At 40.5% G+C, this 26,008-nt stretch overlaps 1 protein-coding gene across 1 annotated transcript in view; it reads left to right on the plus strand.

Annotated features, from left to right (window-relative positions):
- Positions 1-1,934: 1,934 nt before the first annotated feature.
- LOC144522719 (protein unc-13 homolog C-like) overlaps positions 1,935-26,008 on the plus strand; it is a 117,033-nt gene continuing 92,959 nt past the window's right edge. Inside the window, exons 1-6 of the mRNA XM_078258019.1 lie at positions 1,935-5,982; positions 17,671-17,693; positions 18,316-18,362; positions 19,443-19,521; positions 21,937-21,942; positions 22,265-22,336. Of these exons, the coding sequence (XP_078114145.1) occupies positions 1,938-5,982; positions 17,671-17,693; positions 18,316-18,362; positions 19,443-19,521; positions 21,937-21,942; positions 22,265-22,336 (4,272 nt within the window). The 5' untranslated portion in view covers positions 1,935-1,937. The remainder of the gene's footprint in view (positions 5,983-17,670; positions 17,694-18,315; positions 18,363-19,442; positions 19,522-21,936; positions 21,943-22,264; positions 22,337-26,008) is intronic.

Genomic DNA, 26,008 nt, shown 5'->3' on the forward strand with positions numbered 1-26,008 from the left:
TTTTTTTATGGGGGGGGACAGTTTTGGGTCGTGACCCGTCAGTTGCAAAAGGCTGCTCCTGGCTTCACACCATTCTGCAACAAAGCTGAGTCATGAACTTCCTCATACCATAAGTATACTGTAGTCTTTACCTCACTCTGTTGTTATTCCATTTCTGTAAAGACACATGTTGATGCTGCTTTTCTCTTATTTTCACAACTCAAGACCATACTGACCTGTGATTAGACTAGGAGAGTTTAGGGATAGCATTTTAAAGAATCAGTAATTTACAAGTGAATGATGGCTTAGGTTAAAGTACTATAGTAACTGCAGTTAGTTAACTCACCTATCCCTTCACCTATTTCTAAGACCCTTCAGTATTACATACCATAAAAAGTGTTTTCCTTGCACAAACATTCTTGCCTCAGGCCTGCCTCAAACCTTATCCCGTGAAGTTAACAAGTCAAGCCCCTTGATTCATATCATACATGAATCTGGCAGAAAGACGTCTATGCTGGCAACCTAGTCGTAAGCTCTATTTGCTAATGCCTGGTCCTTCTTCAGAGCTTAGCATTAAAAGCTAACTGTGATGCTGTGTTTCACAGCTCATTTGAAGTGAGCATGTCTCTGTGGTCTGTGGAGCAGCTGTCAGATTCTCTGTGCAACAAACATCGCTCTTTCGTCTCAGTTGGCCAGTCCCACTCTATAAAAAACACACACCTCTCAGAGCATTTTCAAGCTACTTAAGGCTTAACACTATGCAGCATGATTCAATAAGTTTCTGGCCTCTTTTCCACAAGACTAAGATGGCCATTTCATCCTCTTTGTATCGATACTGTATGGTCTGCTGCAGATATACATTATGACACCTGAAAGGTTCAGATGCTGAACCATTCCAATTAAAGTATTTGGGACATTAAATGTACTACAACACTAACTTCATTATCAATCAATATATGGAAAATAGCCAACAAACAGATTTTGTCTTGTGTTTGAATATGATTTTAGAACATTATTGTGTTGAAAATGAAAACAAGAAAAATAAATATTTATAGCGTAAGTGTATTAAGATCAAATTCAGATTATTTAGCATTTTTAATCAAGCTAGATATTCATTTATGATGAACACACAAGAGTATTGTAGCAGTGAAGCAATTAGAATAATTGGCTCTCCTGCTGTAGAAGCTGAATATCGGTGTAGCCAATGTTTATTGACCTTGACTGACACATACAGTACACACAATGCACATATAGTCATATACACATGCAATTGATTTTTCCCCCAACCCTTCTACATACAACCACATACACACAATACTTTTCATTCTCTCTCTTTGTCTTCCCCCTCTCTCTGTGTCAGCAACTCTGGCATGCGGTTTAAGGGGTATCTGAGTAGGATGGGTGACTAGGATGCTCTGTGGGATTTGCTATAAAGCCATGTACTTAATATTTTTTAGAAAATGTACATTCATATTCATTCATACGTTCATACAATTAAATAACTGAAAAATGTTTGAATGTTCAAATGAATGGTATTTTGTTTTCTGCATCTGAATCATTGGTTTCTTTGCATAAGTATGGTGATTGCTCAATGAGAGACTTTTCACATTATGCATGTTACAGATTTAGCAGATTGTCCAAGGTCTGGGTACTTGCAGAGTAATAACTCAGTATAGGTTCTTCCTGCTTGTCTTTGAGTGTGATCTGGGAATCTGCAACCAAATTGTAAAGTAAAGATTTGTTGTTTTTTTGTCTTTCAGAGAGATGTTCCTTATCAGAAGGAAGGCCACTGGATTTAAAAGTATTAGTGAGTCTCTACGCGGACTGTGGTTTTAGTGATTGTGAGCTGGGATTCCACTGTCAATCACAAGTTGATTGTTCTTGGCTCACCACCACTGTATTCTCATCCAACTTCTTTTTTTACTAGATGATAAAAACAGTCCACAGGATTGCCATCCATGGTTTCTGTCCTAATCAATACTATATCATCCTACATTAAAAAGATTTGCAAAGGAATGTTTACAAAGAAATTGGCAAACCCAATAAAGAAGAAAGAGAGAAGTGAAAATAAAGAGCCTAAATTGACCACTGATTTGCAAGCACACAATCTAACTCTCTCTACCACACTGAAGACTACAGTTAAAAAGATTTCCAAATGCTCTTCGGCACGTAACATATCGCTGGAAGAAGACGACGGAAAGAACGACTGCTCATCCCTGTCACCCACTTTCAGTTATCGTGTAGCTATAGCAAATGGACTCCCAAAAAACCCTATTTTTTTGAATAATAATGAAAGTATATTTCCTGAGGTTCTTTCGATTGATAGTAGTTACTCTGACTCCTTGAGTGAGACTAAACTTGTCAGGAGACTGGATGAGCATAAATCACACACTATGCCAGTAAGACGAAACAGGAAGAGCCTCATTAGTTTGGCTCCCTCTGATGGCAGCTCTGAGGGTGAACGAGTGGAACGCTCCAGTTTACACACACTTAGGCTGGGTGCTCTACGCAAGTTAAGAAAATGGAAAAAGAGTCAGGAATGTGTCTCCTCAGACTCCGAGGTGAGCAATTGGAGGAAAACCTTAGGCATCCGGAGCAAGTCCTTGGACCGTGCTGGACGGCAGCAAAAGAGTTCGACCCTGGAGCCTGGCTCCTCTTCCACAGGTTGCATCAGTCAGACCCAGGATGTCATGGAGATGATCTTTAAGGAGCTTCAGGGGATCAGCCAGATAGAGACAGAACTGTCTGAGCTACGTGGTCATGTAAATGCCCTAAAAAGCTCCATTGATGAGATATCCAGCAGTGTGGAAGTAGTTCAGAGTGAGATTGAGCAGCTTCGCTCAGGATTTGTCCAGTCTAGAAGGGAAACACGTGATATTCATGACTACATAAAACAAATTAGCCACCAGGCCAATAATTCAACCTTGCGGTTTCTCAATGTTCCTGAAGAAAAGCCAGAGAAAACAGAGAGTCTAATATATAAAATACTAAAAGACAAAATGGGTTTCACTGATGCCCTTAAAACAATTAAAATTGAGCTTGCTCATAGGTTAGGGCAACAAAGAGAATGTTCTAATGCAAAACCCCGCCCTATTATTGTCATTTTTGCAACAACCCAAGAGAGGGATATAGTCTTGAAAAAGTGCTATAAACTTAAAGGAACAGGCATTACAGTATCTACTGATAGTTTAACTCATGATGGAAAGGAAAGAAAAGACAAGACAATGTCTTCCTCGCAAACCTATGAAAGCATGGATATAAAGGCCTCAGGAAAGGATAAAGTGGGGGAGAGTGATGACTGGGACTCAATGGACAGTGATAAAGAATTAGACGAATTAAGCAGAAATAAATATGCAATGGTGATTTCAAAGCCTGTTCACAAGAGCAAATCAGAGAAGAGGCGATCACATGACCATGGCCAGTCAGGAGAGGAAGCAGGCTACTCAGGCACTGTTCACTATGCTGATGACTTGTACTATGACCCAGACAAACATGCAAAGGCTTACTACTCTGATTTGACCCCTGGTTGGCTTTCCCAGAGTGAGTATTCTACCCCTAAACTCAGCCGCTCTGAGTCTGACTGCTCAAAACTTTGCCAGTCATACTCAGAAGACTTTTCAGAGAGTCAGTTCTTTACACGGGTTAATGGCTGCTCCCTGCTGTCCTCGTCAGATCAGGAACTGTGGCAGAGAAAACAAGAAGACATGGCCTCTTCCTGGTATGCTAGCGACAGTCACCCACTCAGCCATGAGAATCAAACTTATGAACACAATGAGGTTGAGACTACAGAAACTATTGACAGTGGGGTGAGCAATGGGCTTGTCTGCATGTCTGGGGACAGAAGCCACTACAGTGGCTCCCAGCTTTCTCTGCAAGGTGACCTATCACCCTGGAAAGACTGGCATAATCTGGAGCAGGGTGCTGACTCTGGCTTGGAAGCCTCCATAGAGGTTAGCAGTCCCTTTGACCCATCAACCATCCCCGGTTTCCCAGAAAACATCACTAAATGTCAGGAGGTTGATTTACAATTTGAAGGAGATGAGGAATTCATGATGCTTGACAGAGAACCATCCCTACCACTTATAACCACCCACATTATTCCTCCCATTACAGAACGGGAATCTGCCATCAAGCCATCTGCCTGGCAGTCTAAGGAGGCAAACAAAATGATCACAAAAGAAAACACAAAAATATCATCTAAAGATACGCCTAAAGCTGCTACTAAAGTTACACATAAACAGACTAAATTGGCTAAAGAAGAAACCATGAAAATATTACCAAAGGAAAGCTCAAAGGTATCTGCTAAGGTTTCATCTAAAGTGACCTCTAAAGCAGCTCCTAAAGAGTCATCTAAAGAGAAATCTGCAGCTAAAGAATCCTCTCAAGCCCTCCCTAAAGACATTCCTAAAGTCACACCTAAAGATGCCACTAAGCCAATTGTTAAAGAAGTATCTAAAGTGGCATCTAGGATAACTTCTAGTGTGGCTCCTAAAGTCACTCCTAAAGTGACCCCAAAAGATAGCCCGATAATGACTCCTAAAGAAAGTCCTAAAGAGTCACCTAAAGAAAGCCCTAAAATAACCCCAATTGAGAGCCCTGTTTCAACCCCTAAAGAGTCCCCTAAAGAATCCCCTAAAGAGTCTCCTAAAATCATTGCTAAAGATCCCCCACAAATTGCATCTAGAGAAGGTCTGAACATTGTTGCTAAAGAGGTTACCAAAGAAGCTGCAAAACTGCCCCCAAAAGAAGTCCGAAAAGAGATACCTAGAGTAGCATCTGAGGAGACTGTTAAAGTACCCACTAAAGAAGTTTCTAAGATTCCACCTAAAGAAGCCCAGGAGCTAGCCCCTAAAGAGAGTCCTAAGGTGCCCCCCATAGAGACCCCTAAAGCCACTCCAACAGAAGCCCCTAAAGTAGCACCCAAAGTAGCCTCTAAAGATGCCCCTAAGGAAACACCCAAAGTAGTTCATAAAGATAAATTCCCTGAACTGGATATCAATCATAGCTTTCACCAGACCCAGAATAAGTCTTCAACTATGTACCGCAGTCAAAGCGAGATTCGAACAGAGAAGGTTGAGGAGGTTCCCAAGTCTTGGAGTAGTAGGCTCAGCATAGATCTCAGTGAGAAGTCCTTTGGTTTTGGCTTTGGTTCTACACTGCAGAGGGCTAAGTCAGCTCTGGAGGTTGTTTGGAAGTCTGGCTCTCAGACTCCTACCCCTGCTCCTCCTGAGGAGCCCAACAACTCATCATTTATGGGGCGTTTCCGCACCCTGTCCACCTCTGGTGCAAATAACTCTTGTACTACAATAGACTCAGATGCCCACACAGAGCCTGTATTTAACAAGTTAGAGGATGTGAAAGCAGGTGCAGAGGCAGAAGCTGTGGAACAACCAGTGGACAATGAGACCCACTATGTTGAAGTAATGGAGCAGGTACTAGCTAACTTGGAGAACAGAACTAATGCTGATGAGACAGAGGAGACAGATGAGCCCGTGCAGGAGTGCGAGACTTCTCAGGACTATAGTGTGTCTGATGACATTGAGGCCTCTCAAGACAATGATGCCTTTCAGGATTTTGAGGCCTCTCAAGAGTTTGAAGCCACAGAGGACTTTGAGGCAAGTAAAGAGGCATGTGTTCTGGAGTATGATTGCAGTTTGGATGAAGAGTACAATGAAGAATATGAAACCCAACTCACAGAGGACACTGCTGAATATGATGCAATGGTGGAGTATGTAGACGTAGAAGAACCGGACGACATTGATGTGACAGAGGAGACGGAAGAGGGTGATGAGGAGTTAGAGGATGTAGAGGAGATAACAGAGGAGGCTGCTGAGGTGTCTGAAAAGGTGGAGCAACAGCAGGAGGATGAGAACAAAAATGTTTCAGAGGAGAAGCCCACAGAGGCCCCACCCAAGAAACGTGTTCGACCCACATTCAAGGAAGCAGCACTGAGGGCCTACAGGAAACAGATGGCTGAACTGGAGCAGCAGATCCTGGCAGGGGGTATGACTCTTAACTCTTTTTTTGTTTGTCACCGTGTCACTTTGATTTTTTACTGTTTTACAAGGCTTTCCATTGGCAATACACTTGTACAACCATAACAGTAACAGTCGTCCAACCATGCACCTGGGACTTAAAGAACAGTACTTTACAAAAATAGCCAACATCTCAGCAGCAACTGTTTTGAAAAGTCTTGGTTTTGTTGGTGCACTCTTGGTGCATTCAAGTTTCCTCTCTGAGATTTGTCAGAAAAGACAAACAACTAACAAACATGGATATCAGCAAAAGGGTGTACATTTATAACGTCATGTATTGCACTGAGAAGATACCTTAGTGCAAGTTTCAGATGTTGGAGCATCCTTGAAAAGTTATTTATACTGAAATGAATATTAACTAAAGGCTGACTACGAGGAGGTAAATTGAATCCATAAAGTTATAGTATGATTTGGAAAATTGCGTGAATAAATGTTGAGTGTACACACTTTTAACTTAATGAGCTAAAACACACAAAAACATCGTAACATCCAGTAGGTCCTCTGTGTTATTAGTGGAAGTCTGAATCATTTTGAATACTTTTAATTTATGTGGTGGAGACAAGCCATAGACTTGTAACTTGGTGGTTCAATATCATAGGATTTTGGCAACCTCAGACTTTGATCAAATTGAAGGATGTCTCTTTGAATTGGTAATTTATTTTGAGTTGAAAAACTGAAAGTAAAATGCCGCCTCTCAAGTTTGTTCAAGTCACAGTGAGACATGGATATGCCGGTAAAGCGGACACAAGTGTGGTTACCCTTTTTAAAACTTCACGCAGAGAGCGTTTGCTGCAATATAATAAAATGGCAAGATCGCCTAGCAGTTTGTTTAAAGCTATAGTGCGTAGTTTCTCTCCATCATTCCATAGTTGTTCAAACGTGCTTATTGACAAGACATTACACTTGGCACCTGTGTCTACCTTCATTTCAACTGGGGTGTCATTTACTTGCACAGTGACAAAAGCTTCATCTTTTTGCTCCATCTGGGCACCAGTTGAATCAACAGTCATTTGTAGTCCTATTCCATCAACATAGAATGTTTCATCAGCACTGCTGTCGGCTTGGTCAGGTTTTACTTGGTGAACACTCCTCCAAGTCTCTGCCTGTTGTAGGTCTGCTGTGTGGATCTGCAGCACTTTATAAAATGATTCAACTTGTTGCAGACATGGCACTGTTGACCAAAAGCTGGGCATTTGTCTCTCTTAGCTACATGTCTACCCCCACAGTTATTGCAGTTGGCAATATACTGCGTCCCAGTTATCTCTGACTGTTTTTTCGTCTTCATCTTAGACGTTTGTTTCCTCACGAACCTACCTTGAACTGCATCAACATTCGTGAGAGTGTGCTGTGGAGAAGTCAGTGTTTTATCGTCCTCTTTAGTCATCTCATGAATTTGACAGATGGGGTCAGCCTTAGGTAATGTCAAATTACTATTATACAGTAACACCTTTCTTAAATTGTCATTATTAATACCACAGACCATCTCTAATGAGCTCTTCATAGAGATCTCCAAAATTGCAGCTTTTTGCTTTAATCCTCAAATCACTGACATATGATTCAATTGTCTCACCAGCCTTTTGATTTTGTGTGTTGAACTTGTGTCTCTCCATTGTAACATTGGTTTGAGGATTGCATATCTCCAGAAATTTCCTCTTGAGGCATTCAGGATCCTCTTTGGATTCTGCAGGAAACAAGGCTGTTTCCGTCCTCACCGGGCTCGCTCACTTCTCCCGAATACACAAAAGACCGTTCACGTTCAATGGCCTCCGGCCCCGCTAGATTGAGAAGAATTTATGCTTGAGTTTTCACCAGTTTTCACCGATGTTACAGTCAAAAACGAGTGGGCCTGGTCTCCGGAATCCGTCCGCCATGTTGACTGTTTAACCCTTTAGCCGCGCCGTCTAGCAGGCTATCCGTCGTCCTCTCCTAAAAACATTCTGGAAAAGTGCCTCAGACACCATGTTGAGAGTTTACATGAATGGAAAGTTGTTTTATTTCAAACTTTGTTTAATGACCATCCAGGATTCAACATAACAGAACGGCGGTCACACCCAAGTGGAACTACACACACAAAAAACATGATGGACTCTTCAGAAGAGAGGTAATTATCTTCGCTCGATTTTCTGCGCGCGGAAGTCGCCGGACGACACCAGTTTCTACAGAGAGAGTTATGTGGAGCTAATAGTCTTATAGTCTTAAGTTTGGTGGATTTAAGACAAAAAATAATAATTTATTGAATGAATCAAATCTGAACATATGTGTCAGTGGCTTGTTGATCTTTACATTGTTGGTTAATTTCCTAACCTGGCCTGGGACACACATTCATACGGTTTGATAAAGTAACGTTACTTATTGGACTTATGCTTATCACTTATCATTGCACTTACAATAACGAGTGTAGCAATTTAGGTAATTGTGTCATCTCATCTCCGATTTTTCCTGCATCCACTGTGTGTATGTGTGTGTGTGTCTGAAAGTTTTGCACGGTCTTTCGCTGTACATTTTGTTGGTAAATGTGAGATGTTCGAGTCAGTCACACACGTCTCGTCTTCATCAGAAATAAGGAAATGATCGACAACCCTTGGCCGTTCTCACTCCCGCTTGGTCATTGGCTCTCAGAGTCACATACTGACGGCACGTGGGACTGCTGGGATTGGTTGAAGTCACGGGAAACTTCAGGTTATTGGTCAAATCTGCGGAAACGTTGCGGTGATTGGTCAAAATTGTGAGTCGCACCAAATTCGCGGTGATTGGTTGAATTTGCGTGAATTGGTGCGATCGCGACATCGTGAAATCTTGGAGGGACTGTATAGCACCTTTCAGCAACAAGTCAATTTAAAGTGCTTTACATAAAACATTAAAGAACAATTAAAAACGGTCATGAAAATAAAACAGGTTATAAAGAGTAAGATACAAATACAAGACTAAAAGTTACAGTGCAGTGTAAGAAATTCATATTTTTTGATTAATAGGTTGTAGGGATGGGTTTGGGAGGACGCCACAGTTATTAGGTCTGAAGAGGTTAGTTAAACAGGAGAGAAGCCATTTGAGTTTGTGGCAAAACCTATCACAGTGCTCATTTGTCATTTTGTGACTTCCGATTGAATACAAGACTATATTTCCAGTAATATTTAATCATTTAAGTTTTCTTTAAAATAGTGTTAAAATCTTGTCTTGTCCTCGTTCTCGTGAACCCAGTCTCGTGTCTCGTCTCAGCTCGTGAGCTGAGTGTCTCGTCACACCCCAAGTAAAACTTAAATAAAAAAAGAATACAATGAATTGCAAATCCTTTTCAACCTATATTCATTTGAAAACACTACAAAGACAAGATATTTAATGTTCAAACTGATAAACTTGCTTTTTTTGTGCAAATATTCACTCATTTTGAATTTGATGCCTGCAACACATTCCAAAAAAGCTGGGACAGGGGCACCAAAAGACTCAATGCTCAAAAAACACCTGTTTGGAACATTCCACAGGTGAACAGGTTAATTGGAAAAAGGCTCAGTCGTTCACAAGCAAGGATGGGGTAAGTTTCACCACTTGACTTTGAACAACCGCTCGAGCAAATAGTCCAACAGTTTAAGAAAAACGTTTTTCAACGTACAATTGAAATAAATAAACAGTTTAAGAAAAACAAAGTACAATTGCAAGGAATTTAGGGATTTCATTGAAACATTGAATGCCCGTGACCTTCGATCCCTCAGGCGGCACTGCATTAAAAACAGACATCATTATGTAAAAGATATTACCATGTGGGCTCAGGAACACTTATTGAGTGTTGTTAAAGGGAAAGGTGATGTAACACAGTGGTAAACATGCCCCTATCTCAGCTTTTTTGAAACGTGTTGCAGGCATCAGTAAAGTTAATCAGTTTGAACATTAAATATCTTGTCTTTGTAGTGTATTCATCTGAATATAGGTTGAAAAGGATTTACAAATCGTATTCTGTTTTTATTTACGCTTTACACAACGTCCCAACTTCATTGGAATTGGGCTTTGTACATTATTTTGTAACAGCCTGTGGCTCAAGGGATAGGTTTATGGAGGTTTATAAATTTTTTTTTCAAACATTTAATTGAAAGCTACACTAGGGCTGGCCTCAGAAACTACCATAACTTCTTCCCAATGAATAAAAACAAGAGTACAGTCTGCTATGAGGTGTAGTGTTGGCAGACAGTCAAAGCAAGTGTGAACATGAAGTCTTTACATATTGGCTTGACTGAGAATGTTCTGTATGTGACTATTGTTTTGCACCACTGTGCTTTAAATAAGATACATTTTATTCTCTATATGTAGCAGAACATTACACCAATGCTCTCATTTGTCTTCTTGTATCAAGCAGCCTTACTGCAGTAGTAGTTTTGAATCAAAATGCTGTATAGCTGATTGGTCAAGGTTTACGTAAAAAGGATGCAATTTAAAATCAACATGGGTATATAAATGGTTAAGATTGATTTATTGAAGGAAAATAGTCTTTCATTGGAATGAAAAAAGAGACCAGGGAATTTCCACTCTTACTTAAAATGAAAAAGCTCTTGACCTACATATGTAGGTAGGTTCTTTAGTTCAGGGAATACAGGCTACACCTGAAGACTGTGTGACAGATGACTGCACAAACCTTTTCAGTGGCCACATTCACCAAACATCCTGCGGAGAAGAAATTCAGTACTGTTATAAACTGAAAATCTTAAATTAGGAGAGCTTCCTTCTCTGTTATTTGATTGAATGTAACCGTTTAATACCAAAAAACTGCAAACGCAAGATAGAAATGGCAGTACACTATAAATAATCATCAAAATTATAATCCTATATATACCATTACTTTGCTTAACTTAGTAAATTCAATTTACTTCTTAAATGTGTGTTAAGTCATTCATGTCAACACAGTGAGAATAAAGGCAAAAGGGATGCACCAATAATTTGAATTGCTATTACCAATTGTAATTACGTCACAATCAAAAGGATTTTTTAAGCCAATACCAATATTGATACATGAGAGTTAAAAAGATCTGGTACAATAAATAGACCTATATATTCTTTATTTAACATCGCAGATAACATACTGTAAACAGTTATGATTATCAAAGAACTGTGACCAATACATACTGCGAAACATGTTACAGTTGAAAAACAAACTTGTCGGTGCTCTCTGGTGGAAAATGTATGTTATAGCGACATACATCTAAATCCCTCAAACATATCTGGCATTTCTTTACTGCAATGTCTATTTCTTGACAGTGATTGTCCATTTTCAATCTTGTACATGGCTTTTGCTGGATTACCAGCCGAGAAGAGTTAAAAGACAATCTGACTGTCTGACTCATTCACTGATTTTGACTCACTTCTCTTTGTTGACTCGTGCATGTGTGAGGTGAGGCATGCTGTAGACTCTGGACATATGACTCCAAATATAAATGTGTGACCAAGTGTTCTCACTGTCTGATGGCTTTTGGCTCTTTTCTTCATCTATCTACATGTTACTTAGCGGCCTTGTCTATAGCATTCTATCCAGCTACGAAAAAGCTAAGAAATCCAGCTACATTTTATGTTTGACACAACAAATGTAGCAAATAGCCAATGGTACCTGATATTAAAGAGCTCTGACTGTCCAGTTTTAAGTAATCCTTTAATGTTGCATTACCACCAACTACCTGACAATTTCCACTTCTCTTTTACTTGCTCATAGTTGATGGAAACACATGCAATATGCATTTATGTTGACAATTGTTTAGAACTCATTATACTACTGATGGATAAACAGCCATAGACAGAAGCAGCGACAAGCATACTCTATACTACCCCCTCATTAGCTTTATGCCTTCATCTCATGTAGCTGATGTGTGCTCATCATGCTAAAAAAAAGCCATTTTAGTTGTCTAAGTTTGACATAAAGTACTTATGGGCTGGTGTGTCCAGTTGGGCAAATTCACTATTAATACAGTATTAATCTCTAACGTTACTTCTTAACTGAAAAAAAAATCCAGACATTGTGATATGTCATAGCAGAAAGAGCACAGGTGTACCGTTAATTAATAAGGTATTGAATGGATGAATAACGCTATTTCACCTTGGAACAAAGCCATAATTAATGTGATTAGTTAACGTTGAACACCTATGATTTCCTTTTCAAGATATCTATCTGTGGCAGGCTGATGTCAGAGGGTTTATTTAGTTCAATTTCCAAGCAAAATAGAATCCCTGTAGGCAATGAACCAGGAATAGAGCATTGGGGTAAAATGGGTTATCAGCCCTTATCTAACCAGAGATGCTGTTTTTGAACTGAGATTTACATTGTACATATAAAGCAAAACTATTGCCTAAATCCGAGTTAATCTGAAATTACCGTCGTGCACGTTTAGGGTAAAAAGTAACTGCATCGAACTATGAGGATGATTTGGCAACATCACAACCAGAGAGAGATTGTATGGTGTTTTAAGTGTCTGGTCTGACACTTAATCCAAGTTGTGAGAGTAAACTGTGGAGAAGAGGCTTTCCCTGTTTACAACAGTCCAATGAAAACAGCAATACTGAATCATTCAGTGCCTTTAATTTGAATGGTAGCACCTAAGCCAACAACAGAGACTCTTCATTCCCTCTATCTGCATTTTTCATATCCACACTTTCTCGAGAAATGGTGCACTAAGCAAAAAGAGGGTCTACCTCCTTAGCTCCCCCAGGAGTAAGCTGCAAACTTCACTAACAGCAGACCTCTATAAATATTCCAAGCAAGGCTGACCTGGTTACAGAATGCCCTTGGGAGTATGAATTAGCATCTGAATACAGACACTTCTGTAGTTGAAGACAGGCCTGGCTGGATTGGCAGTAGGCCTACTGCTGAGACCCCCTTCACAGCTTAAAAAAGATAATGTTGTGCACATCCATGTAGTTGCTGGTGCATTACAAAAAAGTGAATGTTCAAAGTAGGTGAAGTCCGCACAACAGCTTAATGCTCTGGAAAAATACTTTAATAGTGCACTATTATACTAAAACAATATTTTAGTGAAAGTAATACTTCATATTTTTCAGTGTAAACATTCATTCGTGCTGAATTATACCAAAACATAATAAACAAATTAATTAATGAATAATAATAAAAAATATATAAAAGGCAGATTAACTTTTTTTTAGCATTATATTGTTCAGCTGCGTGTCTGACATGCGGATTGGCAGCTGTGGGCTTTTAGCCTGTTTCAGTAACGTTAACGAGTATGAAAGGGTTAACGTTAGCTCAGCTGTAGCTAATTAGTTTCTATAGCAACCACAGTCCGGGTCAGTTGTCACTGTCAGTCTATCCTTCTGGTGGCTCTTCCACTTGGTGATATCCTTGATAGCAAAGGCAGTTGCCTTTTTCGTGTTTGATTCAAGGGCCCCGTCTTCAATTGTACACAGCTTCTCATCTGTCAGATCTCGGAAACGGGTACCCTGGGCCTTGTCTTTTTCTTTTGTCATTCCGTCGTCCTCGTCGCTCTTTAACCAGTCCTCAAATGTCTTCCCTCCTCCAAATATATTAAAATTGACAATGAATTTGTCCATTTTTAAAACACTGTATTGTTTAGAACTACGGCGAATAACGTTAGCTCAACTAGCTGACGTTAATTAGTTTTTATAGCAACCACACAAGGCTGCATCTGATCACTAACGTTTTTTTAATAACGTAGTTGCTACATTGTATCTTGCTTGCGAAACTATGTATCGACTGACCCGCCGATAGATTTCCGACACATTTGAGAAACTTTTTTAAACAAGGTTTATTTTTACAATGGACCTCATGTTTTGAAATTTCTGTGATGTACAAGCGGCGTATTGATCTACTATTTGATGACGCTGTGCTCAGTCAGCGGGCAACCTGCCGGGTTAATGCCCTCCTCCCAGCCAATCAGAATCAAGCATTCTTAAACGAAGTAGAATAATGTTGAGTAATAGACCTTTTTTCCCGACAGTATCTTAACGTTAGCTAGATATCTTGAAAAGAAAATCACAGGTGTAACGTTAACTAATCACATTCATTACAGCTTTGTTCGAAGGTGAAATAGCTTAATTCATCCATCCAATACCTTATTAATTAACGTTACACCTGTGCTCCTTCTGCTATGACATATCACAATGTCTTGATTTTTTTTCAGTGAAGAAGTAACGTGTATTAATACTGAATTTGCCCAACTGGACACACAAGGCCAGAAGTACTTTATGTCAAATTTAAACAACTAAAATGGCTTTTATTTGCTGTTGTGTGCCACTTTGCACTGTTGTGTGCCACTTTGCACGTAGCATTAGGTAATGCTAAGAAGGCTTGTCATAAATACTGTATAATAAAAGTTAAACCTGTGTAGTATTGATTCTCGTTTGTTATTTAAACTTTACCTTCTTAACTTTTGCCTGAATTTGGTTTTATGTTCGTTGATAGTTAGCTATCACTGGAACCGATATTAATTCACTAGTAAGAGTTGACACCAGCAGCCTGTTATGCTGTAGAGAGCTTTTTAAAAAAAAAATCAGGATGTGTTCACTGTAAGGTCTGCAGCCTATGCTCTTGCTGGGCTCTTGCTGGCACTTTAAGGTGGACACAGAGCCGACGGCCAAACGTCCGCAGAAAAGGCAGTTGGGCTGACCAGTCTCCCCAAATTGGTCAAAAAGAATGCCTCGGAACACACCAAAGCGACGAGACGTAATACGTCTCCATAACAGCAGGCGGCGCTAATCTGTATTGTCGCCCAAAAATGAAAACCGCCAGCTGATTGGACGAACGCGTCACATGGGTTTGACTTCTCCGGAAAGTCAAAGACAGACTGTCATGGCGGCTTGTTCAGAATACGATCTCATATTGTACTAAAATAGTTCATTGAAATGTGTTTCTGAAAACATTTTAAGCGAGAAATAGGCCATGCAGTTGCTGAATCTGTCTTCATTTCAGATCAACAAAGTTCAGTTTAAAAGATTTTCGTCAGATTTTGAGAGGCTCTAGTCACGCTCATTCCGCTCCCCGTTTCCGGGTTAGCACTCTACCAATCAGATGGGTCATTTGAGTCCGACTACCGGCAGTGCCCGCCCTGCCGATTATACATGTCAAATCGGCCAAAATGAAGGACGACGGCCCCTCGGACGGACGATGGCATGGAACACACCGAACAGATTCGAGTCACTGACTCGCCAGACTGTCCAACGGCCGATTATCGGCTCTAAATCTAATGAGCCAGACCACAAACTGGTGGTCATGTCAGCTTGGACCTCACTCTTTCCTGCCACAAGAGTCAGTGACTCCACTTCTAAACTTACTCTCTGCTCCGTAAATAAAACTTTGTGCATGATGGACTAAGCTTCTGCTAGCACTACATATTAAGTAAGGCTATAGAATAGATGTTATTACTGTATACAAACTAGGGCTGAACAATTAATTGCATTTGCAGTTAAATTGCAATATGTTAAAATTAGATTTTCTAATTGCAAATGCTGCGATTAAAAAACTCTTCTCCAATATAAAGTGCTTTAAGGTCAAGGTGATGCGACACTGATTAAGGCAAGATAGCCAAAATAATTTAGGAATTAGCAATTTGTTTAATTTTAATGGACTGAAACTCTGATCTGCACCTCAGTGTACTGCATTTGTGTACTCAAAGTTAAAAAACGACTGAATGAATATGGCCATAAATTCTATGCTAATAGTTATTAAGTGCCACATGTATTTACTACTCACTGCCACAAAACTGGTGAAGGATTTTGGGCTGTAGCCTTTGGCAGCACAGCGGACAATCATGTGCCATACTTTTAGGGATTTGTTCATGCCCATACACTGTGTGTTCATACTTGAGGTTTGAACTTCAAAGTAATGTTAGAGGTTTTGAGTTGCTGTCACAGGTCCTGCTCCTCTTCATTATCTTGATTTCCTCTGTTTTTCATGAGCTCCTTGGAAATGGAATGGAATGGAAATGGGACTGTAATCATGACATACTTTGTTATTGTGCTGAATGCTAAAAAACATCTGTAAAAACGAGGGTCTTCTGGAAATCAGTCATCATTGATTAAGGGTTTCTTGATTTAATAATAATTTCTGTACTGGCATAAAGGACTTTGTTCTCTCGCTGTGTGTGTGTGTGTGTGTGTGTGTGTGTGTGTGCGTGTGTATATACACAGTATACCTAGATACACACCAGTGTATGTTGGTGCATCTTTGTGTAAATGTGTGCTTGAGTGTGTCCAAGTAAGAACACATGTTCCTGTGTGTGTTGGAGAAGGGGTTAGCGTCAGTCCTGGTTATACTATCAGCCATGTGCAGGCTTTTCTGCTCTGGCAAACCCTGATCTACGTATGGTGTGACTGTGTGTGTCGACACTGAAATTCAGGATTTACTGTTACTGTTGACAGCACAACACTTTGCCCATAGCACACACAGGCAGAGGTTTTCCTACCAATCAATTACATTTTTTCCCCCACAGATTTAAGGCACCTTTGAAATGAGGTTTATACCAGCAGCCTATAGCCTATCTTTATGGTCTGGCTTTATCTAGTGTAGCTGCAGACTTGCTGGTAGAGGAGATGGCTCTATCTTGTATAGTCATGCTGAAAGTAGCTTAGCTGATCGCTGTCCATGGTACCCACTTTCAGCTTAGCTCCTCTTTGAGTGCGGTGTCTCTGCGTGTGTGCAGCTTTTGATGTCACCTCACCCAGTAACAATATATTGTCACAGTTGTACCATAAATGTAGTGTCTCTACAACTATCAACATTTTAAAGTATTTATACAACTTAATTCTTTTCATGTTGAGTGGAATGCATTTTTAATGTTTTTAAATGATCATGAAAAGATATGCATTTGTCGTGAACACTAATGGTACTATAAAGCACTCTGGGTAATAGCATCCACCAATTGCCATGCACTGTGTTCTCAATCAATGCACAGGTCCAGACTAATTGCTATTTTAATAGTTATCAATTCATATTTTCTTTTTCTTTTTTAACAGGTTTCAACTTTCAACTAAACAGACGAAACAAAATTGAATAGAAACTAGCACAATTAAAGAAAGAAGCTAATTTACATTGCCTCTTGCTGTATTAGTGATGCAGCAACTGCTTGTCAACAATAGGGTATCGTGTTGTTTTTAATCAGTGCAGCAATTTTATCTTTTGGTGAACAGCTGTTTTCTGTTTGTAGCACATTAGATCATGATTATGCTGCCATTTATCACCCATGGATCAATAGCACAGTAATTACACCCCTATTTAAAGGGCTTGCCCTCTCACAGTTTGTCTCTGAAATGGCAATATGATATCAACTGCTTATGCTTACTTAATGTCCCATGTCTCCGTAGCTACATGTATGATTGTTAACTCAGATAATGTTATCCATAAAAGGCATTATTTTTTAATTTGTGCTGCATTGATTTTTAAAATATTCTTTAAGCAAAAAAAATTATTCACATTTCAACCTTTGGCTGAGAGCTTTCTGTTAAGGCTTTTTCTACTGGTTCTACTTTATATGGTATTCCTCTGTTCATAGCCATTCTCCCTGAGGCGCATTTTTGTCTCCATTTCTGCATAAAATGTTTGGCAAAACAGAATTGTGTCAGGCGGTAATAGTAGATTAGTGTCCTAACTAAGTGCGTGTGTTTTCCAGTGAGCTGCTCTTTCCTAACTCTCCGCCCTCCTGTCATTTTCTTTCAGACAGCAGTGCTTTGGATACACAGGTTTTAAGTCATTGTTTATCATCAGCCACGTCAACATTTGTGATTTCCTAGCATTTGCATGTGTTTGTGTATATGTTTGTAAATTTGTCTTTTGTTTTTCATGGTATGTGGTGTGATGGTGTGTAGATTTTGCATCTCCCTTGAATTGGATTTGAAATAATACATGTACCTGAGTGTATTTGTGAGAGTGTGTGCTCGTTTTTCTTTGAGCCATCGTGTTGTCACTTTGTGCTGGTTATCCCTTTATTCCTTTAAATAAAATGATTTGTGTTTCAAACTGGACATTTTGGTCAGTGAAAAGGGAGTGTTACGCAATAGGCAAATCTGGCCTGAAGCACCAAGAGCGGCAAAACTAAGTCTTGAGCCCGCAAATTACATTGATGTGGAATAATTTGGTCTTCTGCCTGTGGTGATTTCCTCCCTTCTCCCTGTGCTATACTCCTCATATCATATCATTTGTCTTATCCTGAATTGACCTCCAAATGTACTGTATTTTCCCAAGTACATTTTGTCATACTGTATATTTCTTTTGTTTTAATTTTGCCGCTGTTTGCTTTATGTTTGCTTGTGTGCACTTACTTTGGGTTTCTTGTTTTACATTGTGTGTTTCTTCTTTCTGCAGCCTCACAGTCTTTTGGACCCCAAAGTGCTCGGCTTGCAGTCTGGAGGGTGAGTGGTGGCTCACTTCCTGATCTGATCAGTTCACAATAACATAAATCTTAGCTGCTGTGCTGTTTTGTACCCCCACGCTGAGACACATGTAGCAGAAATGTTGCAGACATGCTGATTCTTTGGCATGCAGCCCCAGTTAAGGTATCATGCTCCCTGTTTTGTGACATACCACAGAGACAAGATGAATATACAAGATGCCTGATGCCTTCACAACATATGTACAGGAACATATCCTCTTGGATTCACATGCCTGATTGATGCCTTATTCAGAAATGTGAAAAAAACGATTAACTTAGAAAGTCTTTGTGAAAGAGCTAAGTGTTGTCATGTGATGTCAAGAGCGGAAATAGCATCTGCAGTATGCATTGTGCATACTGTAAATTGTGCATACTGTAAATAGGCAGCGAGAATCAGGGGCCCTAGGGTGAGGCAAGGGTCGGCGCAGCTCGTCATGTTGTGTATCTTTAGGGTCATACACTGATGTCGCTGAGAGGGCTGACAGAAAAGCTTGAGGAGCTTTATATTTATGGAGGCATTGGGGCCTTGATGTCATGTTGAGGTCATTAGAGAGGCTTTGAGTGACAGTTGAGGTGATGCCACTGAGAGCCTCACGGGAAAGGAGCAAGACTGGTGGGAAGGAAGTGAGGGAGCCGTGGAGTGTGCACAAGAGAGTTTGAGAATGGACAGAGCAAGAGAACTGGAGATGAAGTGTTGAAGGCGTGGCGATAGTTGAATTAAATTAATCTTCAGTATTCATAAAATGTAATATAAATCCAGTAATAGGTATACTATGTATCAATAACAGTAATCACTGCAGAAATACCGCTATAAACATTTAGATTAGATGGACGAAAGAGAGTACGGGGACAGCAGAGGGTGCCAGGGATTACGTGTAGCTCCAGTGTTGCTCGGCACCATGCGAAGTGAAGAGGAAAGGGTGAGACAGGTTAGGTTGGAGGCATGATCCATGTGTTTGCTGGCTGTGTAAATCAAGGCCCCCCTTTCGCCGTAGTAATGTCTCCCCCAGCATGGCATTATTATGATATTAATACACTTTAAATCTGTCTGCTTCTCCAGGGCTGGCAGTATTCTTTATGGTATTGACAGCATGCCAGATTTACGCCGCAAGAGGACAGTGCCTCTTGTCCGAGACCTGGTGAGTCATCTGCCTCAACAAGGTTATGTGTGATTTATGTCAAATCTATCTGAGTGACCCCACATTATACCACAATGGTGGAATCCTGCTCTGTGTGAGTATGGACCCCCTGCTGAAGACAATAATAACTTTACCGGGAACCTGATAGAACGTTATAGTGCTTAAGAGTGACAGTGTTTGTTTCTTATCATAATACCCTATGGACTAGCCTAGGGCTAATATTAGCCTTGGTATGTTTTTAGCTGAGGTCTCTGCAACAATAATGGCTATTAAAACATACTCTCTCTCTCTCTCTCTCTCTCTCTCTCACACACACACACACACACACACACACACACACACACACACACACACACACACACACACACACACACACGTGTTATTACATACATACATTTTAACTGTGATAAAAAACATGCCAGTAAGGAGACGATTGGTGATAAAACCAACCATTTAATACTCAGGCTATTTAGTGTGGAGTGCTGCATTGTGGGAATGTTAAATGTAACCTTGGCCATAACTCTATGGCTTGATTAATTAGCCTAGAGAGGGTGTTTAAGACATTGCATCACAGTGATGCTCCCCCATTTGTTTTTATTGCAACATAATGTGTCATAACATATCCCACAGAGTGGCCTGTTACAGTGCAGTCCACTTTAGCACTGTGCCACATGGTTAGTCCTTCTGAAAGACAGCATGCGGTCGTGAGGCCAATAATATTCATGTCTGTTTGTCCATTATGTGCTGCACAGTGTGCGTCTGTCTTGTGTACGTTTGTTTTTCGTCTTGTCATGTATTTAAGTCAAAAAGATGGAAAAATGATCAGAACTCTTAAATTAAGTTAATTAAAACAGCCTGTAATAATACTCAAACATTCTTGTGAAATATTACAGCTTGATGTCATACAAATAGATGCTGATGAATGTTTATATCACAGTGAACAACATGAGTTGATGCTGTATTTGTCCATATCTCTCATGAAATTAATAACCAACAATGTCTTGGTAAGTATGGGTTGTCGTTTTTTAATTTTTAATATTTTTGGATTTTGCGTGTATATTTGCCATTCCTACATAGACCCATAACAGCTATGGGTGATATTTTTCAGTGAGTTGTCAGATTTCAGCCTCGCCGATGCTTGGCCATTTTTCTTTCTTTTTTCATTACTCAGCAGGTGTCGAAAAATTGCATTTAACTTGAAATGTTGACAACTCAACCCAAAAATATATCCGAGAGACTTCATTGACTTCTGATTTAACTGTGTGAGGCTTTTAAATCATGTAAAAGTGACACTGAACAAGCCTTTTACACCTGGGATGAAGTCAGTAGTCAGCAAACTGATTGGTCCCTTTCCATGCCTCTCCTTTGTCAATGTCCCCCATTTGCTGTGTGATTGCTTCCGGGCAGCAACAGCGTTTGATTGGAACGGACAGCAGGGTTCCCCCATATCATGGCGGGATGCAAAAACACAAACAAACAGAAAAAGAGCGTGGGAAATTGATTCACAAAGCATTGAATGCTATATTGTCGCTGAATAGATAACATCTGGACACAGGGTCATATTGTATTGCCCGTAGCAACCTCAGCAGTGCTGGTGCATGTTGATAAACTTACATCAACACTCACAGTTCATGTAGAGGTCACGTTCTCCTACATTCTCCATGGCTTCCATGGATCTTTACCATAGCTGGGCTGTACAGACAAGAGGGTCGTGGTAAAGACTGATCCAATATTGTCAGCTGTCCATATCTGCATTCCTCGTAACTTTCTCCAGTTTGGGATACATGTTTATCAATCTCTGGTCACTCAAACTCAGTGGATATCAATACAACAGCTAATTTACATTTATGTCTGTGTTCATCTGTGTTACCTGTTGTACGTTTTAATTTTTGAGTAAGTTTGTGAATGTCTGAGCAGATGTCTGTGTTTTTTTAAGTGTGTTTGTGTGTGTGTGTGTGTGTGTGTGTGTATGTGTGTGCGTGTGTGTGAGAGTCTGTGTTGTGCAGTACAGCTGGCTTCACCCATACGTGAGTGTGTGTGTGTGTGTGTGTGTCTTGTGTTTCTCTGTTTGTGTCAAACTAATGTGCAGAGCAGACAGCAGAAAATATGATCAAAGCTTCATCCAACAGAGAACTGAATATATATGCCAAGCATGACTGCAGTTTAGTAACTTCCAGTGCATGAGTGGATAAAGAATCATGCAACGGCTGTAAATCTCTCTTGATGAATAGTTGAATCTTTCTAGTGCTCTGTGCCCTAACCAGCAGTTCTGCATGGCAGTTGAGACACCTTTACGTATGGATAATAAATAAATATAATACATAGATGTGCTTTCAGCATTCACTCTCCCATGTATTGTCTAATTCAATTTCTTTATTTTTTCATTCTCTATTCATGGCCTCTTGGATCTCACAGGCTTTGGTAAGCTTACTTTCTGTCTGCACTTGTGCACAAGCTAAAAGCAAAAGATGAATTCTGAGTCTGTAGACGCATCCATTACAGAAACTTAAAAAGACTAATTTCTCGATCCAAATGATATTATATATGTAACCCATTTCTATTCAGGGCTTTTTTTCCTTTCACAAAATATTACCAGCTATTCACAAGTTGTTTAACTCGGGATGTGTGTTCTAAATGTTGTGTGTGTAAATCCATTGAGATACAGTAGATAAAACTGCAGATAGGTAAAATGGGTCGGTAGATTTATCCCTTTATCATCTCTCTTTTCCTCTTCTTCTCTCAGACCCTCACTGCTCGAAAGGCAGGCATCTCGTTCGCTCTGGTGAACCGGTCCACCCTGAATAATGAGGACCTGGTAAGTACTAACATGCCAGCAATGCATGGAAAGTCATTGTCCGTTTATTGTGGAGTCTTGGGCTATGTTCACACTTGGCGTCTTTTTTTAAGCTGCCAGCATCCTATGGAGTAAACCGTGTTTTCAAAAAAGTCCTGAGCGCTTTTTTAAACACCACCACCGACTTCTTTTTTTGCAGCTCGGAGCGTCTTTTTGAAGTTGAAAAAACTTTTCTGAAAAAAATGCCCTACGTCAAGTGCTTTTTTGACAGCTGACTACTGACAAGCGGAGTAGCCAGACCTGTCGTTTTCATAACAAGAACAAATTGAGAGTCGGAGCACAGCGAGTTATACGGTATGAGCGGGTGCTCCCTGAACAGGGAACTCGCTTTGTTTTATGTAACTTTAACAGCACCACTCTCTCTCTCTCTCTCTCTCTCTCTCTCTCTCTCTCTCTCTCTCTCTCTCTGTTCTTTCTCTAGCTCTCTAGCTCTACCACTTCATTTTATCTACCGTTAGCACCGCTCCACATAGCGCTCTAGCTAGGATACTGTAGCAGTAGCGGTTGTTATAGCAACAAAAAATGCTCTCGGCTGCTTTTTTTTTCACTACAATAGCGCCCTAGTGAACTTTTTCTTTTTCAAAGTGTGAACATAGCCCTGGTGGGTAATGGGGGCTTCTGCAGGGGCATGGAATGCTGGACCCACGTTCTTATTATTTTTCAGGGCGATGTTTTGAGAGGAGGGTGCTGGAACTGTGACAAACCTTTTATAGCTGTGCTGTTTGCTGCAGCCGTTGTACTTCATGGATAACATTGCCAGGAACACTGGGTTCCAAAATGAAAATGAGATGGATGGAATTAGTTACTAGTGTTTTTTCTTGTATAGACAGCATGCCATCATCTGTCTGTCTGCCTGTCTCTGTCTATAATACATACTGCAGTTTATTAGAATGGTCTCTGTGGCTAGCTACTTACTCTTTCTGCTGTGCTCCTTCTGTCAGATTATTTGGCTGAGTTCAGAAATTAAGAGATAGCCCCATCATTTCATTTAGGCAATGCCCTACGATTAATAGTAGACAGAGCTATGGAGAACAAGTAGAATGTCTCCATCGATGGTGTGAGACACTTTTGGGTTGACCTCCAAAGCTCTCTCTGCATTAATTGATTGCAATTCTTCCCTCCCAGAGGGAAGACGGCATTATAGGAGGCAAACAGCAGGAGAAAACAGTTTCTCGGCAAGAGAGCAAGCAGACAATTTCATATCCATTGATGTGCAACACGGGTCTGCCCTAAGCCTACGGGATTACTGGATTGAAATGTGCTCTGTACATCATGCGCAAATATTTTATCTTTTCAAACACGAGGCGTAGCCCTAAATTTGTGCACACTGATTTGTGTACAATGTTCGCATCACTTATCTATTTCACATGCTTGACTTGGTCCTCATGGTCCACATGCCCAGTTACCCTACAGTGACAGGGTCTTGATTGCTTACTAATAGCTATGGGTTTCATGAAAGGGGCTTTAGGGATGAACAACTCATGTCCCTAATGAGGGAGAAGTGACGTGATTGATGCACTGTGTTAATTGGTGTTGCAAGGGAGATGATTCTTTGGCAAATTTGGTGATTGCACCACAGTGGTAAGTAAGGACTTGAACTTCAGTGATAGTTGTCCAATATTGTGATTCAGAGTAAATAAGGAAGAGTTTAATAATTGGTGGCCGAGGGGAACTGAGTTCCGAGCAAATCTGCAGATTGTGCGGTCTTGCTAAGTAGGACAAGCAGATGTCAGGGTTTTATCTGCTGCATTAAGTCCAGGAGAGTGCTTTCCTGTGAAGACTGTGAGAGTACTCAGTCAACGGCCATATGCTGTGTAGAGGAGTTACTGTAGGGGAAGGGAGGAGAAAGGAAGAGGAAAGGAAGGGTGAGAAAAGGAGTAAAATGAGAAGAGAATGAGACAAGTTCAGAGCTAAGTGTGACTTGTCCTCATGACCCCCTGGCCCTGATTTGGTCAGGGAGCCATGTTGAACAATCCGCCCCCTACTCCCGGGAGAGATGTTTGAACCTATTTAGTGTGCTTCCATCACGTTTTTGTCTCATCTCTGCCCCACCTCTTCCATTTGCTTCCCTCTGTCAATGTTATTCATTTTAATTTGATTAAAATATCTTACTCTGGCATTGATGACATATAGAGGTTTCTCTTTCTGTGTCATGTTTCCCATGTATCTGCTTTTTAGAGCAGAAAGGAACATTATGTGTGGGCAGGCTTATGTGTGTCCGCTCAATGTTCTGAGCTGCATGTAATCTATGCACCAGAACCTTTTAACAGTGACTATCAACATAAACTTGGACTGTGTTTACCTGCTGAGACAAATGCAGGGACTCAGTTGTACCAAGGAAGAAGGTAGCCATAATCTGACATGGTTCAAGGAGTATCTGGAAATAAAATGTGATGCGTAGCTTTAAGTCAGTTCAGATATCATCAGACAGGTTGTTAGCAGCTAAATAAACCACATTGATTTTTAAGGGCTTGACTCTGATTTCCAGCAAAGTACCTTTGGATGGATATTTGAATCTTGCCAGAAAGAAAAGCACATTAGATTGATTTAATATATACATATACACATATTAGATTTAAAATGTTTGCAAATGTCTAAACTTTGCGATGGAAACCACATGGATCCCTTGGTAGGTTGAGATAGTTACAGCAAAAGATTGGTGGTATAGAAGACTGGCACTGGATGGGGAGGATGGCAGTGTCAATGGAGTGGTTGACAAGGACAATAGGTGGTGAAATTGGAAAGAACGGGTGAAAGGAGAAGGAGAGATTAGATTCTTCTCTGTCATGTTGCTCTCAGGCAAAGGCTGCGGCTGTCAATCAATTCTAGCAGTGTCTTGCACAAAATCACCAGGGTTACCTCCCATGTAACACATGAGACTCACACAAGCAGCACTCTTCCCACATCTGCTGCATAGTGTGACATGTAGTGTCAGGACTGAGAGGGAGGGGAATTGAAAGAGCCATAAATAGACATTAAATAGATAAATAGTAAAATACTACTTATGCAATGGTCACAGAAATGCAGAAAATAAGTGGTACATGATTTGGTCTAGGTCGTGTGCAAGTTGTGGATATGACATTACAGACATCTGTTTCATGTCATCGTTCTCAGATTTAAAGAAAAAGCTCCGTCTCTATCTGTGTTTCATTAAAGGTCCTCCAGGGTTTAGCTACAATGTTAGATGGCCTTGTTGTCCTGTCATCTGGTGTCATTTAATCATCTGTGCAAGTGTATGTGTGTGCGTATTTTTTTCCTTAAGTGCGTTCGAGTGAGCACTGCAGTCTTTGTGGTAAAGTGCAGAGCTGCTGTTCAGGTGTTAAAGCACATTGTCAACACACAGGGCGCTGACAGCAGAGGGAGGCGTGCAGGGGAAGTGTTGAGGAGGGGAGCACGGTAGAAGTGGAGAGCAAGTACCTCTTGGAGATTTATTTAACCACCATACATCTCCTTCTCTTCCTCTGTCACTTTCTCTCTCGCTTGCTCTCTCTCTCTCAATCTGGATAATGCTCACTTTTAAAAACCTTATTTACAGCATCCATTGATTCTGCCTTCAAGAATTGGCAAGTCCCGGCCCGTTTTTCAGTCCTTGTGGATGGCAGGGCTGCTGCAGTAAAGCATTCAATTTGAAGA

Source organism: Sander vitreus, chromosome 1 (genome assembly GCF_031162955.1).
Source record: "Sander vitreus isolate 19-12246 chromosome 1, sanVit1, whole genome shotgun sequence".
Classification (NCBI taxonomy): Eukaryota; Metazoa; Chordata; class Actinopteri; order Perciformes; family Percidae; genus Sander; species Sander vitreus.